This window comes from Pteronotus mesoamericanus, unplaced genomic scaffold (genome assembly GCF_021234165.1).
Source record: "Pteronotus mesoamericanus isolate MK-2021 breed Mesoamerican mustached bat unplaced genomic scaffold, CSHL_Meso_final contig_557, whole genome shotgun sequence".
In the NCBI taxonomy this organism is placed as follows: Eukaryota; Metazoa; Chordata; class Mammalia; order Chiroptera; family Mormoopidae; genus Pteronotus; species Pteronotus mesoamericanus.
In genome coordinates this window covers 2,185,013-2,206,534 of record NW_026555200.1, presented here as the reverse complement: position 1 = coordinate 2,206,534, position 21,522 = coordinate 2,185,013, and the positions used below count along the sequence as shown (strand labels likewise).

General features: G+C 52.6%; 1 protein-coding gene across 1 annotated transcript in view; it reads left to right on the top strand.

The window, feature by feature from the left end:
- FHAD1 (forkhead associated phosphopeptide binding domain 1) overlaps positions 1–21,522 on the top strand; it is a 107,520-nt gene that overhangs the window by 63,376 nt on the left and 22,622 nt on the right. Inside the window, exons 14-22 of the mRNA XM_054579635.1 lie at positions 2,404–2,474; positions 4,693–4,845; positions 8,656–8,763; positions 9,000–9,107; positions 10,540–10,647; positions 14,210–14,317; positions 18,180–18,353; positions 19,323–19,548; positions 21,146–21,230. Of these exons, the coding sequence (XP_054435610.1) occupies positions 2,404–2,474; positions 4,693–4,845; positions 8,656–8,763; positions 9,000–9,107; positions 10,540–10,647; positions 14,210–14,317; positions 18,180–18,353; positions 19,323–19,548; positions 21,146–21,230 (1,141 nt within the window). The remainder of the gene's footprint in view (positions 1–2,403; positions 2,475–4,692; positions 4,846–8,655; positions 8,764–8,999; positions 9,108–10,539; positions 10,648–14,209; positions 14,318–18,179; positions 18,354–19,322; positions 19,549–21,145; positions 21,231–21,522) is intronic.

Genomic DNA, 21,522 nt, shown 5'->3' with positions numbered 1-21,522 from the left:
CCCTTTCACCCCTGGGCCCTCTGGGCCTGGCACACCCTGCCGCTCTCCTGAGGGTCTTCATGTGTCCTCGGCTGCCCCTTCCTCCAGTTCTTTCCCTACCTGAGTGTTTGCTCCAATGCAGCCCGTGGTCCTCCTGTCTCATCTCCCTTCTCACAAAGTGATTCTCCACTCCATGCACTTCAACAGCCACGCCCACTCAGTGCCGGCAAGTGGCCAGGCTGCTAGGAACAGTAGTACAGGTTGGTACCACCTAAGGGAGCCCTGCCCAGGTAGCAGGTGGAGCCCCGGGCTGGGGCCATGTCCCCCAGGAAGAAGGGCACTCTTCCCCAATTCACACAATGACCCTGGATGAGCTGGGCTGGTCTTACCCACCGAGCATGCCCCGCTCTCTGCTGACCACCTCTCCTTAGAGACCTTCTAGCACCCCAAACGCAATATGTCTAACACTGAGCTCCCCTCTCCCCAGCCCCCCACATCAGCTCAACCTGCCTCCTCCTCTGTCTCACAATGGGACCAGTATTCTACTCCTACAAAAGGCTTTCTCTCTCTCATTCTCTCTTCATATACCTGTTTCTCTCACCCTGGTTTAGAACATCAGCACCGAAGACCTGGGCATGCGTGGGGCCCTTAGCGAGTACCCGGCCTCTAACTCAGAGGAGGGTATTTCACCACAAGGAGACACCTGCAATGTCTGGAGACATTTTTTATCACCACTACTAGGGCGGGGGTGCTCCTGGCCTCTGGTGAGAAGAAGCCAGGACGCTGCTGACCATCCTACGGTGCACGGGATGGCCCCACAACAACCAATTGTCTAGCCTAACGTGTCAATAGTGCCGTGGTTAAGGAACCCTGCCAGCTCCTTCCTCTCTAATGCATCCCAGTTATTTTCCCAGGGGAGAAAACGCTCTCCATCAAGCCCAGTCACTACTCCACCCGCAGCTGAAGTAACAGGGACTCAGAGCATGGAGTCACACCCTCCTGGGCCCAAGTCCGGGCTCCGCCACTGGCCAGCGGTGTGGCGTTCATCAGCCGCGATGCCACTCAGCCCGGCACACCCTCCATCCTGAATTCTGCCCGCGTCCAGTGGCTCCCGGCCAAGGAGCCTTCTCTGATCTCTCCTCTGCTGAGACCCTCACACTCCCCGCTGCACCGCCTTCATCTGTACAATGGGGCGATGAGCAGATGACACAGTAGGGCCATGTGTGGATGGCCTAACGGAGCACCAGGCACACAGGACACGCTCGGTGCATTTCAATGATGTCTGAAAAAATCAAGTTTACACATTTTACGCTGCCGCTCCAGGCCTGCCACGCAGTGACCTCAGCCTTCCCGTCCACCCCCGCCCCCCGATCATCTGCTGCAGCCCAGTTCAGCTCAGCCCTGGCCCGGACATGCTCTGCGTCCCCCACGCCCCACCTGCCTTCGTGCCCCTTCTGGCTTTCCCATGGCTGCTGTAACCAGTTACCACCAACTCAGTGGCTTAACACGGCATGTATTTATCCCCTCATAGTTCTGGAGGCCAGAAGTCCAAACTCAGTTTCACTGGGCTGGAGGCTCCAGGAAGGGATCTGCTTCCTTGCCCTTTTCGGTCTCCAGAGCTTTGTTCTCTTCTCCTCTGGGCTCGCGGTCCTCCCTCCTCGCAGCCAGACACGTAGCATCTTCAAGTCTCTCTGCTTCTGTCCTATCACCTTCTCTTTGTCTGGAGGCAGAGCTCCCACTTCCTCCCTCTTATAAGAACCCATGCGTTTGTACCAGGTCGATCCCAGTAATCCAGGACGATCCCACCCCATCACCTCGGGACCCTTAGCTCCGCCTCATTTGCACAGTGCCTTCTGCCCTGGAAGGCAACATTCGCAGGCCGCAGGGATCGGGACCTGGTGTCTCTCCGGCCGCCGCTCAGCCCAGCACATTCTTCATTCTGAATTCTGCCCGCACCCAGTGGCTCCCGGCCAAGGAGCCTTCTCTGATCTCTCCTCTGCTGAGACTCTCACACTCCTCCCCCCACCGCCTTCAGCAGTCGCTGACGTGCTGTCTGGAGGCTCCGCGTGTCCCCTTTCAGGCATTTAGACCTTGTCTCTCAGGCTGAACCGTAAGCTTCTTATCATCGCCCCATACTCAGCTCACAGCTCTGCGCACAGTGGATACTCAGTCAATAGGTGTTCTGTTGATGTTCTGTTTTTTTTTATCTTCCACCTCCCAAAGGAGACTGGGCTTTGAGCCTAACCAAGCTGATCAGCCATTTTAAAAGCACAAGTTTGGGTGGCAACTCACATTTTCCTGATGGGGGAGGGCAGCGTTACCCCCGTTCACCAGTTGGCCAGCTCCGTAAAACATCATTTGGAAAGCAAAGGAGGTGAATTGAATAGATACCTAACAATCTCCTTGCTTCTTTTTTTTTTCAAGGATTGCCTTTGTATCTGAAATATCTTCTGGAACATTACCAAAAAATCACACTTCGGACCCAGGAACTTCAGGTAATCTTTTAGCATTTGGAAAGTTCAGCTTGGCACCCCCTGAGCATTTACACAGCATTTTAACCCCGTTCTCTCTGTGAGCTGGTCAGTCCACGTCCTCCAAGAGGGGAAGTGAGATCTCCATTTGCACGTGAAGAGATTCAGACAGAGTGGTTGGGATCACCCAGGAGAGCAAGGGCAGGTGCTTGTTTCCCTCTAGCAAAAACCAGAAAGGCTTAGGTGATCTTGAAAATTGTATTTAAATGCAGAGGAAGAAGTATAGCTGGCCAGAGTCCAGGTAGCAGAATTACCAAAAGTTACATAACGTCAACAAATGTTTTAGGGGCAAAATGATCCTTAGGGATTGTATCATCCGGGTAGTTGTTGCCATAATAATGCCGTGTAATGAACACCCACAAAGCCTTAGCGGCATTCCCCCATCACTGCTCACTGCCTGGAGTCTGCCGCTAGGGAGATCCGCTGATCTTGGGTGGGCTTGCTCGCGTGTCTGTGTGCTGGTTGATCTTGGCTGGCCTCCGCGGCAGCAGCTCTGCTCCTCTCAGTGTATTCGATCCGCCAGCAGGCCAGCCCGAGCGCACTTTCATGGTTAGCAGAAGCAGAGAGAAAGCAGGACCAACCATGGAGTGCTTTGTAATCATCCCCTGTTTGTGTTATGTCTGTAACATCCCATTGGCCAAAGCAAGTCACATGACCGAGCTCAATGTCAGGGGGCAGGATAGAGTGGGCACTGAAGGTTTCATAGCCCAAGACACAGAAGGGTGGAGCATTGGGACCACCACTGTGGTCAGGCGCAGAGACCACCTAGTCCGGGGGTTAGCAAACGTTTTCTGTAAAGGGCCAGAGAGTAAATATGGCTTTGCGGACGACTTTGCAGATGGCTTGGCAGGTCATACCATCTCTGTCACACCCACTTGACTCTGCTGCTGTAGAGCAACAAAAGAAGCCGTAGAAAACACAGAAATGAATGAGCATCATGGGCATGGCCCTGTTCCAATAAAACTTTATTTACAGAAACAGGTGGTGGGCCAGATTTGGCCTGCAGACAGTAGCTCGTCTGCCCTGATCCAGTCCATTCTCTTTATTTTACAAATATGGACACGAAGTTCAGAGGCTAGGTGACTATTTCAGCGTCACACAGCTAGTTGGGGGAAGAGTCAAGACAAGAGCTCAGGCCTTCTGACCCTAGCTCACCGCTTTTTCTCTTATACTCAGCAAATAACAACTAATGATTATAGCTACCATTTACTGTGCACCTACTGTGTGCTTAAAGCTTTCCATCATTATCTCATTTAATCCTTAAAACTCTAAGAGGTAGATTGTATTATTAACCTCACCTTCTAAATGAAGAAGCATCTAGAAAAAACTAGAGCTAAGATTCTATTTAGATTCAGAGTCTTAGCTCTTAACCATTAGAGTGCTTTCTTACTAGTAGCCAGGCTAAGTAAGCATGGGTTTTCTGTTTTTAAGAAAGTTTTGTATTAACCTTTGTCCTTCCCACTGTCAACGTAAGAAACTTCGAACCCTGTAAGAGTTTTTATTAGTTTATTTGAGCCAAACTGACAACAATTGCTGGGAAGTAAAATCTCAAAGGATTGAGAAAATGCTCCAGAGAATGGTAGTTTTACCAGTTATTGTATATACCAGAGTCAAAGAGGAAGACAAAAGGGGTCACATGAAATCCACTGGTGATGGATCAGGGAGATGGGAGAAAGCAAAGCAGGGAAATCCCTGGGACCGGATAAAAGGTAAAAGGAATAGACACAGTTTTCCCTTACAAAGGTGGGTATAAGATAGTTGACAATTAACATAATAACAAGGAGGGGATCCCTGGGGGGAGATTATGCCCTGAAGGGTCAGGAAAAAGAGATTACTCAGACATTCCCAACAGACATGATCTTAGATGCAAAAAGACCACAGACAGGCTCAGTTAAGGAGAAGAATGACCTTTGTTAGGGAAAAACACTGGCCTAAAACAGGACTGCCTGCCAGGACCTGCTTTTAGGTGGAAAGTGTTCATTGCAGACCATCCTCTGTGCTTACTGTAGGTCTCTGAGTTTGTAAGGCCACCACGCAGTCCTCCCCTGCGCTTGTCACGTTTAGTATGTAGCCCTTTTCCACCCACACCGTCAAGGTAAACAACTTACTAAAACGTGTTGAAGTGACTCCTGTCCTTAGTCCTGTCCCCTGTCAGCCTCAGTGTCCTTTCCTCTCATTTCAGATCAAGGTCAGCAGTTCTCAGGAAACTCAGAAGTCTTTGCTGCAAGAAAAGCTGCGGGAGCATCTGGCAGAGAAGGAGAAGCTGAACGAGGAAAGGCTACAGCAAGAGGAGAAGCTGAAAGCCAGAGTGAAGTGGCTGATAGAAGAAAAGACGGTAAAGTCCCTGTCATTTTCTGTACTCCTGAAAGCTGACGAAATGGCCTTTTCTTTGAGAAATTAAGAGCATATACTCAGATAGAGAAATCTCAGCAACTCCTCATTTGGTATTTGGAACTAAATTATTTAAACACATGAATGATGTTGGAGGAATTAACATGGAGCTTGAATTCTAAAACTCAGAGCAAAATCAACTGGAAAAGGAAAGGTTATTCAAATTTCTGAAACTGGTAGTGTTGTCCGTGGAAAGTAGGCTCTCCCGTGGCCCTGCAAGGAAAGCGGTCCAAGGACCCACACGTGGGAGATTGTGACAGCGAGGTTTATTTGGGTGAAAATCTGCCCCTGGGTTTCCAATGTCCCACCTCCATCTGTCCTGCCCTGGAAAAAGTCCAACCTTGTTCTCAGCAAGGCCAAAGCAAAGGCCAGTGTCCAGAGTTTCTGCTTCATATTAAAGCTTAGTCCTTTGGAGGCCGCACCCTCTGTTGTGGGTCCCAGTTGCTGCTGGGCCCGCGTGGTTGCGTGCTCCCAGGCAAGAGAGAGTGTGCAAACCCAGACAGAGAGTGCGGGTCACTGGGAGAGGGAGGGAGAGAGAAGGATGGGGGGGGAGGGAGAGAGAGAGAGAGAGAGAGAGAGAGAGAGAGAGAGAGAGAGAGAGAGAGAGAGAGAGAGAGATTGGGAGATCTTCTTTTTCCCCTGGGCTTATAACCAGGAGCTTTTTCAAATAACCGGTCAGCTTTGCAAGATTTTGCGGGTTTATGATAGATCCGCCCCCTAGTTAGACTGACAGGCCTCTATGGGCAAGCACCTCCCCCTGCACCCCCACCAAGTGCTCCCGGGAAGATTTCCTGTGTTCTGAGGATTAAGCGGTCCCCTAGAGTGTGTGAATGAGTCTGTAAATGCTCTAGCTTCTTGGCTAAGCAAGCAGGCTTATTATGCTCCCCAGTTTATTAAGCTCAGAGTCTAATTCCCTTTGCTCTATTTAATAACTAGTTAACTACCTACAGTAACGATACCTCATTTGTTTATATACTGCAGTTGATTTTACAAATTCAAGCCATGCACTGGGACCCTGCAGGTCCCAGTTTGTAACTGACAGGCTGTTCCTAAGTGTATGCGAGACCAACTTTATATTATTTCAGTCTTTTGCTTTCTCTTTGTACAGTTTATTTCAGTCTTTTGCTTTTCCTTTACACATGTCAGAGAAAACAAATGGCAAACATTGCTACCCGCTTTTCTAGAAATCAAGCCAATTAGAGGACACAGCTGTGTCCCCTCTCAAGCTTAAAGGTACCTGAGGATCTTGTGAGATGCAGACTCTGACTCAGCAGGTCTGGGGTGGGGCCCGGGGTTCTGCATTTCTAACAAGCTCCCAGCTGTTGCTGATGGTGCAGCCCGCAGACCGCCTTTCAGCAGCACCGCCTCAGAGTAGGGTTTTCCCAAAGCCGCCTGGTAAGAGCCACTGGGACGCTGGTTAAAAACACAGATTCTTGGGCCCCAACCCAGACCCGTGGAATTAGAGTCTCCGCAGAAGGCCAGGAACCAGCATTTAAGAAGCCCGTTCTCATCTCTTTTTGATATCCAGGGCCCACCGTGGATTTAGCCACTTCATGGCCACCCTCTTGGGTCAGTGGCTCCTGACTTTGGCTGCCCTTTTGTCACTCAGGAGATGAAAAAAGAACGTTCTGGCCCCCTCCCCAGGTTCCAATCCCACGGGGTTGAGGGAGGGGCCCAGGCACTAGGACCTGCAAGCCCTCCCGGCACTTCCACCACATCCGCCCCGTCCCCACTCCCCTCAAGAGGGCAGCACCGGATCCGCTGGACCCTGGCCCTTCCCCTGCACGTCCTTTCTTCCTCCCAGGAGGACTGGGCTTGCGCTTCCTCCTGCTTTCACCAGCCGAAGTTCAGTGACTTCTGGCTCCGTCTGTTCTCTGTGACACACATCACCCCCAGACCCCTCCACGAGGCAGGGACCTCTGCCTGTTTCATTTCGTCCTCCAATTCGTGCCCTCAAGAAATCTCTCTCCTCTTTCTATCTCTTCTTCTCTTTTTCTCTGCCTGTCTGCCTTTCATGAAATAAAGGATTGAAAAGGAAGAACGATCTGACCAAAATCACATCTGAGCCGCATCAAGGCAATATTAACGACAGCCTTAAATCAAGGTGCGACCATTTGGAAAGGGCAATGAGATATACAAAAAGCCGGCATCGTTCAACAGAGAGGAAAATAAAACCAGCAAGAGACAAACCTTCACCTTCACAGAACTAACTCTCCACCTGCTTCTTCGCTCCTCCCTGATTAGCTCTGCCCTTTCCGGATGCCTGGTTTTATTTTTAATTGGGGGTTGACTTTCTCCACTGTGGGTGCACAGCACTTCAGCCCCGCCACGTTCCACACCGCCTTGGGCACCAGCCTGGGCCCCCCAGACGCGCACTTATCACATCGATCCTGACAGAGACAGGGCTGCAGGGGGCGGCTGCACACCCCGGTTAGACACAACCAATCTCAGCGCGCCCCACACGCTGCGGAGGGAGAGGCCACCCGGACAGCGACACTGCTCACGTTCACTGCGGTCCCATCAAGGGTCATCATTCCCCAGACACTTAATGGTGATCAGCTTGGCCCCAGGGACGTGTGCAAAAGTGTTGTCCCCCCCGCCTTTAGCACCAGGTGCCCCAATTTTAAATGCACCTTTTCCATACTGTACGGCACCATCACCCCCACCCTCTCTAAAAGTACATGTGTCAAAATTCATTAATTAGCCCTGGCTGGTGTGGCTCAGTGGACTGAGCGCTGACCTGCGAACTGAAGGGTTGTCAGTTCAGTTCCCAGTCAGGGCACATGCCTGGGTTGAGGGCCAGGTCCCCAGTGGAGGGTGTACGAGAGGCAACAAATTGATATTTCTCTCATATGGCAATGTTTCTCTCCCTGTCTTTCTCCCTCCCTTCTCTTCTCTCTAAAAATAAATAAAGTCTTTGTTAAAAATTAATTAATTAAGCTTTTCAGGAATCCTGACTTATTTGAGGACTCTGTTGCAAGGGTAAGACATTTTAGGTTCCTTTATTGAGCTACCATTCTCTTTTATTGTTATCTATTAACAGCATGCACCCGATTTCTGCGCACGCTACTGATTTAGATCGAGGTCGGCAAGCTTTCTCCACAGAGAGCCAGATGGTACATACTTTCAGACTGGCAGGCCACGCAGTCCCTGTCGTGACTGCTCGGCTCTGTTGTTGTACTGTGAAGCGCTCACAGGCAATGCACAAACAATGGGCATGGAGTGTTCCAATAAAGCTTTATTGACAGAAATAAGCAGAGGGCCAGCTTTGGCCCATACGCTGTAGTTTGCCAACCCCTGGTTTAGAGCACAGGCTCTAGAGTCCCCTGGACCAGGGTCTGAATCCCTGCTCCAGTGATTTACTAGAAAATCAGGCAGATTCCTTAATCTCTCTGTCCTATTTCTTCCTCTGCAAAGTAGAGATGACAGAAGAAATGGCGACCCTTATTAATGACTGGTTCTCATGTGCCAAGCATTTCGTGTTTCCATCTCATCTGCTCCTCACATCGACCCAATGTAGGAAGCACTATTGCTGGGCCCAGTGTGCAGAGAGGGAAACTGAGGCTTCTGTAGCTTCTCGCTTGCCCCAGGTCACACAACCAGAAAGAATGGGCCTGGAGTTCTAGTCTGGGCCCGCCCATGAGAGCCCCAGGCTCTGTGACGTGTGAGGTCCTAACCCAGGTAGCGCCTGGCCCAGAGTCCAGGTCCCTGCCATGGTAACCATGCCCATTAAACAACAGCCATTGGCTTTCAGGCTTTGGAAGAAAGAATTACTCAAGAGAAAAACAGAGCCAAAGAAGCATTAGAGGAAGAACAGAGAAGAGTCCAAGAGCTGGAGAAGCGCTTAACCCACCAGAAGAAGGTACTCAGCTCAGAGAGACAGAGTCGCCACACAACGAGGAAGTGCTGGCCTGGGGCTCTGACCTGGGCCCCTCCCACCTCCCCTTGCCCTGCCCCCCATGCCGCCCAATCCCAGGCTCTTGGCTGCCCACCCTCTCCCTGGGGTTGTTGTGAAAGTAGTGAAGCGCTAACTTGGCAGAGAGTCCAGGTTCCTGCCATGGTAACTATGTCCATTAAACAACGGTCATTGGCTTTCAGGCTTTGGAGGAAAGCTTTCTTCAAGAGAAAAGCAGAGTGAAGGAAGCATTAGAGGAAGAACAGACCAGAGTCCAAGAGCTGGAGAATCGCTTAACCCGCCAGAAGGAGGTACGTGGCTGGGGAGAGAGGGTCAGCTGGAGCCCTAACCCAGTCTGAGGGTCACAGAAGTGAGTTCAGAACCTCAGGGGATGGCAGGTAGAGCATGTTGGCACCTTCCGAGAGTAATTTGTCCTTGGGAGGGCTCAGCGGCTTCGGGAAAAGGCATGGAGGTCTCGAGGAGGGAACCCTAGCGCTGTAGTCTTGACAACCTGTCGGGAAAATTGTCAACAGCATAAAATACAGTCCTCAGGGTTAACGGTTAATACCCATTACCTGCCCAGGAACTTGGGAGCGAAGTTGCTGAGGGGACAAGACCTGCGTGTGAGGCAGCAGGGAGCCCCCGAGAGGGAAGTCCCGAGTGTAGACCTGAGGTCAGGTGCACTGGACCCAACCCAAGTCACTGGAAAGTGCCCAGAAAGTCTCCTTCACAAATTACAGGAAAATACCTTACTCTGAAACCTGCCTCAAACACTCAGAATAAATGTGGCCCCCCATCCTCACCCCGGGAGGTTGCTGCCGCTCCGCTTTGTCCAGGGCTGCCGTCCGGACAGCTGGGGGCTGGGGTTCCTCAAATGACTTCTCGCTGACGTCACTGAAGTCAATGAAGTCATGACTCACACACAGCATCGCTGCCTGACTGTCGAGTGAATACTTTCTGCAGGCAAACCCGAGGGCCCTAACCACGTTCCCAGTTCCAGACAGTTGACGGCAGATGGTGTTTAAAACACAACGCTTTGGAAAGCTGAGGTGCCCTTTCTTGTGGCAACAATTTATATCCCTCAGCGATTTGCATTAAGCCATTTAACTGAATGGCTTCTCGGCAAATAGCTTCCTAAATAGAATACCTTTATAACAAGCACCTGACCATACTGTCTTCCCTGTCAGAACTCGGCTCGAGAGGCCCAGCCCCACCCCCTCTAGAAGCCGGTTTGTTGTGGCTCATTCATTCAATACATTGCGCTTCTCTGGAGACCTGAGGCTCTTTAAGAGATTTATTTCAATAGTGGGAAATTCCATTATTAATGAGATTCTTCTTCTTATCGGGGAGGCTGCCTGGCACAGGGGTAAGAGCTCGGACTCCGAATAAGACAAGGCCTGGCTGCCTCTGCGCACCTGCTGCCTCCCGGGGGCCCCTGCACACAGGCAGCTTTCCTCTGCGCGGGGTTCAAGTCCTGGCCTCACCGCCAGCCCACTGCATGGCCCCGGGGTTCACACCAGCTTTCTGTCCCTCGGTTTCCTCGTCTAAAAACTGGCGCCACTAACTTCTCCGATGACAGGGTTGCTGTGAGAGCAGGCCGTGCGTGAGGTGCTGGCCGTGCACCCCGGCCGCTGAGACCGCTCCCAGCTTGTTAGCTACCACTGTAGTTCTCGGCGTCATCCCAATGGGCTACTTTCCCCCTGAATGTGCAGGCCCTGAAAAAGGCGGGCCGTTGATTTTCAGGTTTTGGAGAACAGCATGGCCCACGAGAAAAGAAAAGCAAAGGAAGCCTTAGAGGCAGAGAAGAGGAGAGTTCAGGACCTGGAGAACCACTTAACGCAGCAGAAGGAGGTACGAGGAACAGAGACATAAAGGGGGCGGCGGCTGCCCAAGCCCCAGCGGAAGGGGCTGTGCAGCCAGGCGTGAGGCTGTGTGTCTCTGTCCTCATGGTGTGTGGTGGTCACGTGGGCAGTGCCAGTCACCTCATACTGCTTACTGGCCGGTTACCCTAGCGCGGATCGCTCCACCTCCTGTGCCTCAGTTTCCTCATCTGTAAAGTGGGAGTGGCGGCAGCCCCTGCCTCAGAGGATCCAATGAGTGAATAGACATAAAGTCCTTGGAAATGGACTGCACACACAGGGTGACCGCCTGGGAAGAAACGTGGCCTCCAGGAGATCGCCTGGGGGGGAGTCGGGGTCAGCCCCTCAGCCAGCGTCCTCCTGATCGTCACCAGGGGATATTTATGATGCAGTCCAGCCCGGACGCCAGAGGAAAACTCCCTCCCGGCTCCAGCCTCCTGGTTTCACAGGACCAGCGAGCAGAGCGCCCCCCACCTGCAGTGAGGACACCACAGACCCGCAGTCAGACAGAGTAGGTAGGAACAGGACGAGCTCCCGTGGTGGCCGCAGCAACCAACCGGCTGTTCAGGGCCTGCTGGAGCGGATGAGGAGGAACAGGGGACACCAGGGCGGGGGAGCGCGGGGGAGTCTGAGCCGCCATCCCACAGAGCCCGAGACATCCGTGTCCCGCCCACCACCCCCAGCCCGGGCCGGGCCCAGAGCCCTGCCAGGAAAGGCAGGCCTCGGGGCGCAAGACAGCCCCAACCATGCCTCCCAGAGTGTCCCCTCCCTGGGGTGGAGGGACAAAAACCACCTAAATAAATGCCCAGGGTGGCTCCGCAGGGGTGGGTCAGAGAGTGGCCTGCAGGTGGGGGGGACCCTCTCTGAGGAGGTGGCCTTTGAGACATGGAGGAGCATCTGGGGGAAGAGAATGTCACTGGATAAAGTGGCCAGGCGCCAAGGACAGGGACCTCAGTCAGCCAGGGGCAGGGACCGGAGCATAAGGAACGGGGTGAACGCTGGGACAAGGTGAAAGCGAAACAAGGGCGCGGGGAGAGCGCCAGAGGGAGTCTCAGGCCGTGGGAAGCGAGGCCTGGCCGGAGGGCTTGGTGGGCCAAGTGTCCATTCTGGTTCAGGCCCCAGCTCTGCCCTGCCGTGCTGTGTGGCCCTGGGCAAGCCCTGGTCCGTCCCCCCTGCCCCCCAGTGCCCTCCTCTGTAATGTGGGTGCGGTGACAGGTCACCCTAGGGGTCTGATGTGAGGAGTCAGTCAATGCACTCATTGTGAAGCACCTGCCCAAGTGAGGTCAGAGGTCAGAGTCCAGGTGGGGTAGGGAGGCTGGGTGCCCCGCAGGGTGAGGGGGGAGCAGGGGCGGGGAATGGAGCATCAAGCAAAGGCCTTGGCCGTGGGACTGTGCCGGTCAATGCAGGGAAGTGGGGTCAGAGTGCTGGTGGCTGAGGGCGCGCCACGCAGAGCAGGCCTCGAGAAGTGTCTGACCCAAACACTGGTCAGCGGCTGTCCCCTGAGCATCCCTCATACACGTGGGCTGGGGTGGGGTCTTGAAGTTCGGGCACCTGCTGGGCCGTGTAGTGATCTCTGCTCCCGCCTCATTGTGAGCACAGAAGCCGGTCCCCGGCCTGCGGGCAGGTGGGGTTTGGATCAGGCCAGGCTGGGCAGGGGCCAGGGGCCAGCGTCCGGGTGGTGAGGGCAGGGCGCAGGCATCCGAGCTTGCCCCACCGCGTCCTGGCGTGTGACCTTGGCCCCTTATTACCTGCCCTCTGACTGCCTCACCTGCAGCCTCCTTGTCCTCACCTGTAAAATGGGGGCGATTGCGCAGATGCTCTCTGGGGGGTTGCAGTGTAGATGCCCACGCTGCAAACACTTAAAGAGTGCTCGGTGTCACCGTTAGTATTTCCATTTGAAACGTGCCAAGCAGCGCATAAGAAAAGAAGGGAAGGAACCCTCCCACAGAGACCCTCACAGCAGGCGGGACACAGACAGCCGTGGTGGGGTCTAGACCTTCTTAAGGGGACTTGACAGTAGGGTAACACCAAGCTGTGCAGGGAGGTGGGTCAGGGCTCCCCCCGGGGCGGGGGAGGCCCGTGTGCAGAGCAGAGCGGGGCGGGTGGGCGAGGCCGCTGCTGCTGTGCTGAACCAGCGGCTTTGGAAAGCGCGTCCCTCCTCCAGGGCTGCGCGTCCCTCCTCCAGGGCTGCGCGTCCCTCCTCCAGGGCTGCGCATCCCGAAAGTCTCCTCCTGCCGCCAGCATCCCATTCCCAGTAGTTTTCCTTTTTGCTAAGTAGTGTGTGTTCACTAAAGAAAATTTAGAAGATACAGACGAGTGAAAAGAAGAAAATGTAACTTGCGATAATTTCCAACTCTCCCAAAATAACCTGTTGGGGGAAAACCCCTGAAGTCTAAATTCAGGATCAGTTCTAAAGAACTGACAGGCACTTCTTCAAATTCCTAAGAGTTTTAATAGGAGAGACTTGCATACATGGGCAAAGCAGCTGCCCGCAGTGGTGGCGGGCCAGGAAAAATCCACACCCCTCCCAGGACAGGGTCCCTTTTGTAGAGGGGGTTAATCGTAAAACCATACTGAGAGTAGTCACAGAGACCACCAGAAAGAACAATGCATCTTAAGTGAACAGATAACATCAGGCGGTTATCACGCTCTGTACCTGCATTAACCTCCTTCCTGGGGGCACGAGGTTTATCTTGGGCCGCATCCGGTTTTCTGGCTAGTCAGCCAAGCCTGAGGCTGCAGAGAGTTAAACAGTCACAGAAGGTTAAACAGAGTCCAGCATTTCCCAGATGCCTTTGCTTTTGGAGCCATATTGCATCTCTAATTGAGTTCCCCTACAACCCTATTTACATCTTGGTACATAGCTCTCTGGTCTTTGTCTGCACATGTACGTGTATATATAGAAAATGTTTTCCTTGTGAACTTTATGTATTTACGGGGGCATAGCGGCCAGCGCTCCATGAGCTGGAAATGGAGTTCTCCAACCCCCATGGCTGTGTACCTCCTGGGGGTGTGTGGCTGAGGCTGGACTCCAGTCTCCTCCCCATCACCAGGCCTATGCGGGGCACATGGTCTCAGTTCCAAACTGCCCAGGGCGTCAGTTTTGGGACTCAAGCCTTGTAGACTAGGTAGAGACAATCAATGTCCTTTGAAGACACAGGTGTCTGGCCTGCTGGGACAGAAGGTGTCTTCCGGGCTCTGCCCCTCATGCCCCACCTCCCAGGAAGCCACGTACTCCCAAAGGAGGCCCACGTTGGCGCCAACATACTCCCGTTTACTCAGTGGCTCAGCGCCAGATACCTGGAGCTGAAAACTCACCAGCATGTCACTTCCTGAACACGAGCCCCACAATCCTGAATGATGAATAACCTTCCCTTTTACACGCATGACTAACCTAGATGGGACTTCCAGGTTCTCATCTCTTTCCAATGGGTGTCTTGTTCCTTGAGCTCTTGCTCCTGAACCCTGACTCACCGTTTCAGCAACTAACTACTAATCCATTTCCTTTTCTTTCTCATGCGCACACCCTCAAACCACTTGTCCTTGACTTCCAGATTTTAGAAAGCAGCATCGCCTTCGAGAAACAAAAAGCAAAGGAGGCCATGGAGAACGAGAAGAGAAGAGTGCAGGATCTGGAGAACCGCCTAACCAAGCAGAAAGAGGTACGGGTCCCAACGAGGAAAGACGCGGAGGAGACGGCACGGTTAAGGGCAGGCCCGGGAGGCGGGTGGTCTGGTTTCGGTCCTACCTCTGCCACTCCCTGGCTGTGGGACATTCGGCAAGTTACTCACCATCTCCGTGCCTTGGTGTCCCCGCTTATGAAACACAGATGATACCAAAAGATCGACCTCACTGAGCTGTAATGCTCGATGGTTAATGTGCACATAAAATACATAGGAAAAGTACCTGGCACTGCATGAACGCTGTGTGTGTTGGCTGCTATCGTTATCAGTAGTGTTAGTGTTAGTATTAGCTCACAGCTGGGAAGCAGAGGGGCAGAACCCACACCCAGGACCACAGGATTCCAGGGCCCTTCATCATCACCCCTCCTCTCTCTGCTGTTCCTGAGTCCTGTGCGGGCTCGGCGGCCTGGGCTGCAGGGGGGTGGTGTCGGGACAGGGGCACTTGAATTTCTGATCACCTTGAGGTCGTTTCTCCACCAAAAGTTGTCATCATCGTCACCGTCACCTTCACCTGAAACCACATTTATGGTAATTCCTGGGAGCAGCAGGCGCAATAGACGTAGAAGTTGCCACATGACCCTGCCCTGGGCACCTCCACGCTGTAGGACGCAGTTTGCTCCTCCTGGGTCCCCACAGAGCAGGGACGCATGCACACTCAATGGCCCCCATCTGAAAAGTCAAGGCACGCAATAAACACATGCTTTAAACAGCCTGACAACAGTGGGGTAAATTTAAATACAGGCAATTACAATTTCAAAAGGTTTTCAAGACCAGATGGGACTAAAGAAAGTATATTCGCATCAGTCTTGGATCATTTTCTCTGAAGAAAGATTCCCCAAAATTGCCCATTTCCGGGATCCTGCTGCCCCTAGAGATTCTGACTCTGCCAGAGGGTGTGCCCAGGAATCTGCATTTTTAACAAGCAGCCCAAGGGGCGCAGGTGCACCTGGAACGTCACTGCTCGAGGGAGACATGTCAGTGAAGCGCACCTGGGTTACAGGTCAGCCCTGGGTGCTGTGTTACACTGTGTCCAGGGAAGGCAGGCCACAGTGTGGGGGTGACGCGGGCCTGCCAGCTTCTGGAGGGCTCCCTGCACGCGGCACGCTGCGCAGGCCGGGAGGGAGCCCAAGAAAGCAGGCCCCATTCCCCAAACGACTTACCAGGGGACCTTCCATAAAATACTTCCTGTGGGGGTATGAGAAAAGGAGAAATTAAATCTTTTCATAGATTAGTTGGGGCATAAAATAGATCAGGAATGAGACAAAGGCAAAAAAAATGTGTATCATGACATCAATGAAGGGGTCACAATTTTTATTCTAAGTTACCGTGAAAAGGGGAAGCCCAGTTGGTTGTGCGATTCACTAGATGAAAATGGACTGATTGTTCATGAAAATTGGACCAGTCTTGGTACTCGACGGAGAGAGAATGTTCCCTGAGGATGATCATATAGAGGACTCTGTTATGCAACCAACAGTGTCCTGAACCACAGCCTTAGAACAACAATGACTTCAGAGGGCGGAGTCTTGTGACAACCCTCCAGGCAGGCCAGTGGCATCACACCAGACAAGGAGAAACAGGGACTCACTGCAGCAACTTCCCACTTACCAGCAAAGACCAAGGGATCGCAAGGTCAAAGATACACTCACACAGAGCTGCTCATTTGAATGCTCTTTGAGCTGTATACGCAGAAGAGCAATGGAAAGATTGATTTCATCTACACAGGCAAAAATAGAATTTCTATAAAAGAAAGAGGAGAAAGTAGAGAAGCAAAATAAATTCAGACTCGTGAAAACTGAACTTTGTTCTCCTGGCCTTGGTTAAGCTGCTGAGTAGCTGGCAAAGAGTAAAGGTGCCAACCAGGGTGACCTGTAGCTGCGTGGCCCTTAAGAGACTCCATCTCAGTTTGCTGTGGATTCTCCGGGACACCTGCAGGGTCCGCAGCGAGCATCTCCTTAGGCCAGGTCCACGCGTCGTCCCCACTGGGATTTTTCAACAGTAACGGCAATGCTTAGACCCACAAAGGAATCAGGAGTTCAGCGGTGACACTAAGAGAATCAGGCAACTGCCTGGAGAGGGCGTTGCATGACGAAAATGGTGTCAGGGGAGGGGGGCAGGGTTTGTTCGTTTTTCATTAAAAAATCAGCTTCCTGCCCCAATTATAAAAGGAGCACCGATTTGCTCTTGAAAATTTGAAAAATACAGAAAATCACTTAGAAGAAAATCAAACTTCCCCTGAATCCACTGAGCAGAGCCACCACTAGTGACATTATGATGGGACTCCTTCCAGACCGTCTTTATGTTGATGAGGGTTATAGACATCGCCAAATACCGATCTACTACAAAGTGACTTTACACTTACAACTGTGCACATTGATGGGCACCCTGCTATTTTACTTAACATATTATAAAAACCTCTCCATATCATGGAACATCCTTCCACAACCTGCCGCTGAAGGATGACGCAGGTTGGCACTGTGCCGGGTGGACCCCAAATCATTTCCTGTCCCCTGCGGTCCAGCCCTGAGACAGCTTCTCACTCCTCACTAGAGTAAAAGATGGTTGGAGGGACACCCCTGGCCATCAGTCCTTGTGCACGTGTGGGGGTATGTGCTTCTGATAAACTCCCAAAAGTAGACATACTGGGTCCCAGGGTATGAACATTTCAGGCTCATGATACATGTTCCCAAATGACCCCCCAGAAAGGTCACACCAGTTTAGACTGCCACCAACAGAGAATGCTCAGCACGACTTCTCAGGAATAATTTCAGGTTGGAGTAGATAAGGTTGTGAAAAGTCTTCATGCCCTTTGATTCCAACTACTTGACATTCTGGAAAAGACAAAACTATGGAGGCAATAAAAAGATCCGGGACTTGGAGGCGGGGGGACGGACGGGGGACGGATGGGAGGAGCACAGAGGGTTTTTAGGGCAGTGAAGACTCTGTGTGTGACACTGTAATGGTGGATACGCGTCCTTGCACACTTGCCCAAACCCACAGAATGTGCACCAAGTGTGAACCCTCATGTCACCTGTGGACTTGGGTGATGATGCTGCATCTGCGTGGTTTCATGGGCTGTAACACACAGACCATCCAGCAGGGGGTGTTGCTAATGGGGGAGGTTGTGCGTGTGTGGGGCAGGGGTGTATGGGACATCGCGGTACCGTCCCCTCAATTTTGCTATAAACCTAAAACTGTTCTAAAAATAATCGGCAGGTCAAATACATAACTGAAGTTTGTCAAGCGGCCGGCACAGTGCCTGTCACGAAGCCCACACGGCACACGGTCTGAGGAGGGACTCAGGGGCTGGCTAGAATGGTGACGGTCAAAAATTGGGAGCATGGGCTGCGGGAGGAAGGACAGGACGTACAAGGACGCGGTGACTGGAGTCCAGGCTGGCCAGGGGCCCGAGGGGGAGGGGAGGTCATCCCCGGGCCAAAGCCACGGAGGACCATGGAGGAGTGTCCCAAAGGCAGGTCCTGTGATGAGGGGGGAGGTGCGGGTGAAGGAACTCGGCACATTTATCCTGGAAAATACGTTTAGAGAGAGAAACGACAGCTCTCAGGTATGTTAAGGGCTCGCTCATAAAAGAGAACTAGAACTTAGGGAGCTCCAGGTGGCGGAACTGAGTTCAGAGACCAGAAATTGCAAGGTGTCAGCTGAACAGAAAAGAGAGCTCTGTAATACCTGGAGCCTTCCAGAGAAAGCATGGACTTTGGACTTCAGAATCGGCAGAACAATGACAGAATAGAGTTCACTTCCTGTCTGAAAACAGGAAAGGAAGAGGCTAGGGTAAACGTATTCCTGAATCTCTGTTACAATTTGATGTTTGTTGTTTGTCTAGGAAATTGATTTAAAAGCACAAAAAGAAGACGTTTTAAATAATAAATTAAATGACGCGCTGGCCCTGGTAGAAGAGACTCAAAAAACAAAGGCGGCTGAGAGTCTGAAAGCAGAGAGCCTCAGCGTGAAATTAAGTGAAACATTAGCTGAACTGGAAACTGCCAAGACAAAAATGGTGAGAGACGGGAGACTGTTCCTCTCCGTGCAAGACCAACAGCGCGGGAACACGTGGCTTAGACCGGGGGTTCTCAGCCTCAGCACGGTGGGGGTTCTGGGTCCGAGGACTCTTTCCTGGGGGGCTGGGGGGCATCCTGCGCACCGCGGGCTGTTTAGCAACGTAGGACCCTAGTCTCTACCCACCAGATGCCAGTAGCCCCCGCCCCCCAATTGTGGCGACCGAAAGTGCCTTCAGACTATGCCAAATGCGTGTGAGTTTCTCAGGCAAAGAACGTACATATCGGGAGGAGATGGAATGTGGAGGCCCAGTGTGCCTCTGGGAACAGGGACAGGAGAATGGTGAGGTCGCCTGAGAGCAGAAGGCTGGTCGGAGAGCAGGGCGAGGATGAGGCACTGAGATAGCAACGCCCAGGAGAGCCGCAGGGATGGGCGGTCGTGGGAAAGGGTCCGATTCACCATCTGGGTCCACTGGTAATTTCTGGTTTTTAAGAAATACCAATCCACCCACTTTTTTCTTATAGAAGTGTTCATTCATTCATCCAGCGACTATTTGCTGAGCATCTAGGTCCTGTGCTGTGGCAGGAACCTAGGCACTGATTGAGGCTGGGAGTATGTTGGTAAAGAAAGTGGGAGTGAGAAATAGAGAAACTAGATAGTTCGGATGGTGGTAAGCGCCTCAGGGAAAACAAAACAGGTGATGGGATAGAAATGTCTCAGGCTGCTCCTGTGGCTAGGTGGTCAGGGAGGGCCTCTTGGAGGAGGTGGCACTGGAGCTGAGACCTGAAACATGAGGAGCCAGCTGTGCGAGGAGCCGGGGAGCAGTGTACCACGCGGCAGGAACAGCACATGCAAAGGCCCTGCGGTGGGACCACGCTCGGTGCCTGTGGGTGCAAAGGGGCCACGTTTTGGCTGTTGCTGTTGTCTGATCAGGCTCCCAGGATTGTGTCAGCCATTTCTCTTTTCCCAGGTCATGATGGAAGGGCGGATACAGCTGCAACAGCAAACAATGAAGGCTCTCCAGGAAGAACAAGAAACCCAGAAACGCGGATTTGAAGAAGAAATCATGGAATACAAGGAGCAAATCAAACAGCACTCCCAGACCATCGTGAGTCTAGAGAAAAGACTCAGAAAAGTGACTGAACACCACAAGAAAATAGAAGGAGAGATCGCAACTTTGAAGGAAAATGACCCAGGTAGGTCCCAAGAGACCACGAGGAAATCTTAGTGTCGCGGCAGGTTCAGATTGTCCTGCGGGTCCCTGTAGGCTGGTGGATAAGAAAAGGTCTCCACTCATTAAGAAGCTCATTCATTCCCCAGAGCTCCCTTTTGTTCTTATCACACAACAAGGTTAGGGGCCCTCAAGGCGCAGGTTCAGCAGAAGTGTGGACGCCCTTTGTGCCAAGCCAGTCAGCCAGCAGAGGCGCTGGCGGCCCTGGCTGGCAGGGCCGTGGGAGCCGCATGGCAGGGATCGTCTTTTCTATGTGGAAACCTTCCGGGCGGGGGACCTTTCGAAGGCTTCCCTCCACCAGCAGCAATTGGCGACTCTGTCTAAAACACTTTCAGAACCAGCCAGGGTTTGTGTCTCAAAAGAGACTAAAACAGAACTCAGAGCAGTGAGTATTTATTTGCCCCATATGATCCAGGTGACATTTCTTATGGCAAAGATGCCTGCTACTTGGGGAAGTACTGTAGCTACTCTCTAAGGCCAAGGTCGTTGATTGCGCTCACTTCAAGAGGAGTTCTGGGAGGAGAGGCCTTAGGCTGGGGTTTCTCCGTCTTGGCACTGTTGACACGTGGGACTAGATAATTCTTAGTTGGGCGGCCGTCCTGTGCATTGTAGGGTGTTGAGCAGCATTCCTGGCCTCTGCCCTCTAGGTGCCAGTAGCACCTGCCACCCCAGTGTGACAACCTAAAATGTCTCCAGACATTGACAGATGTCCCCTAGGGAAAGCAAACTCACTCCTGATTGACAGCCACGGTCCTGGTCTCAAGTCAGTTGGCGAGGTGTCGGGGCTCACCTCATGCATGCATTCACTCAGCACTCTTAATTGAACGTCTATTATGTTTCGAGTTCATTCTAGGCACTGAGGACACATTGATGGGCAAGAAAGCAGGGTCCCTGCAATGAACCAAATTACTACCCTGACAGGTGACCCAAGATGAACAAGGCACCATGACAAGAACATGGAGCGGGACTCGGTTTCCCAACCCAGGTCCAGGTCACAGGGAGGATGCCTAAGCTGAGACCTGAAGGATGACACATCTTTGTCTCCACACTTAGACCAGTGCCTGCCATAAAGCAGACATCCCGTAGGAATTGTTGAATGAATGAGCGAGTGAGAGAGCGTGTGGCTGAGTGGTGAGGGTGGAAGCCAGAGGCAGTGGGCCGAGGAGGAAGTGGAAGAGGAGGACCAGACAAGACCCTGTCTGGGAGGAGAGGAGGAAGTAGGGCAGGAGGTGTGGCCCGGTGGTTAAGGCCCCACCTCTCGCCAGCCTGCTGAGTGGGCGCAGCTTCCGCCATTCCTGTGCCCATCTCCTCATCTGTATGAAGTTCATGATCTGTGCCTCACAGAGTAGCTGGAACGATTTCACGAGCTCAGCGTGGCGGGAGAGGGGGCCCTCAGCCTATGACACAGAAAATATGGTGGGTCCCAGTAGGCAGAGAGGGCTGCCGGGTGTAGGGAGTGTTTATAAGTTGGGAAAGACATAGGCGCGTTGGTAAGCTAAGCATCAGGAAGGAAGGCATCGGTTGCAGGACTGTGATAACGTTCCCTTGTCCCTCTGGTTCAGCCCAGGAGAAGGAGGCACGGCAAGACCGTCCCGCAGGGCCCCCGTTGGAGACCAGTGCCAAAGACGCAGCATGTGACCACTTGATGTGAGTACCCAGAGGGCAGGTCCGCGCCAGAACACCCTCCCTGGTGTGCCGAGAGCAAGAACAGCCAACCGAACTCTGGCCCCTGGTCGCGTTTTCACAATCTGGGGAAAGGAGTCGAGTCCGGGCTCTTCTTGCTGTTACTGGAATGACTCGATTCTTTTAGCAAGTCAGGATGGGGTCATGAAAAGATGTGGGTGGTTCGATGTTCATAGCACAACTCAAGCTTCTTCAGTTGTATGAGCCTGGGCAAGTCCCATCACCTCGCTGGGCCTTAGCTTCCTTGTTTACACAA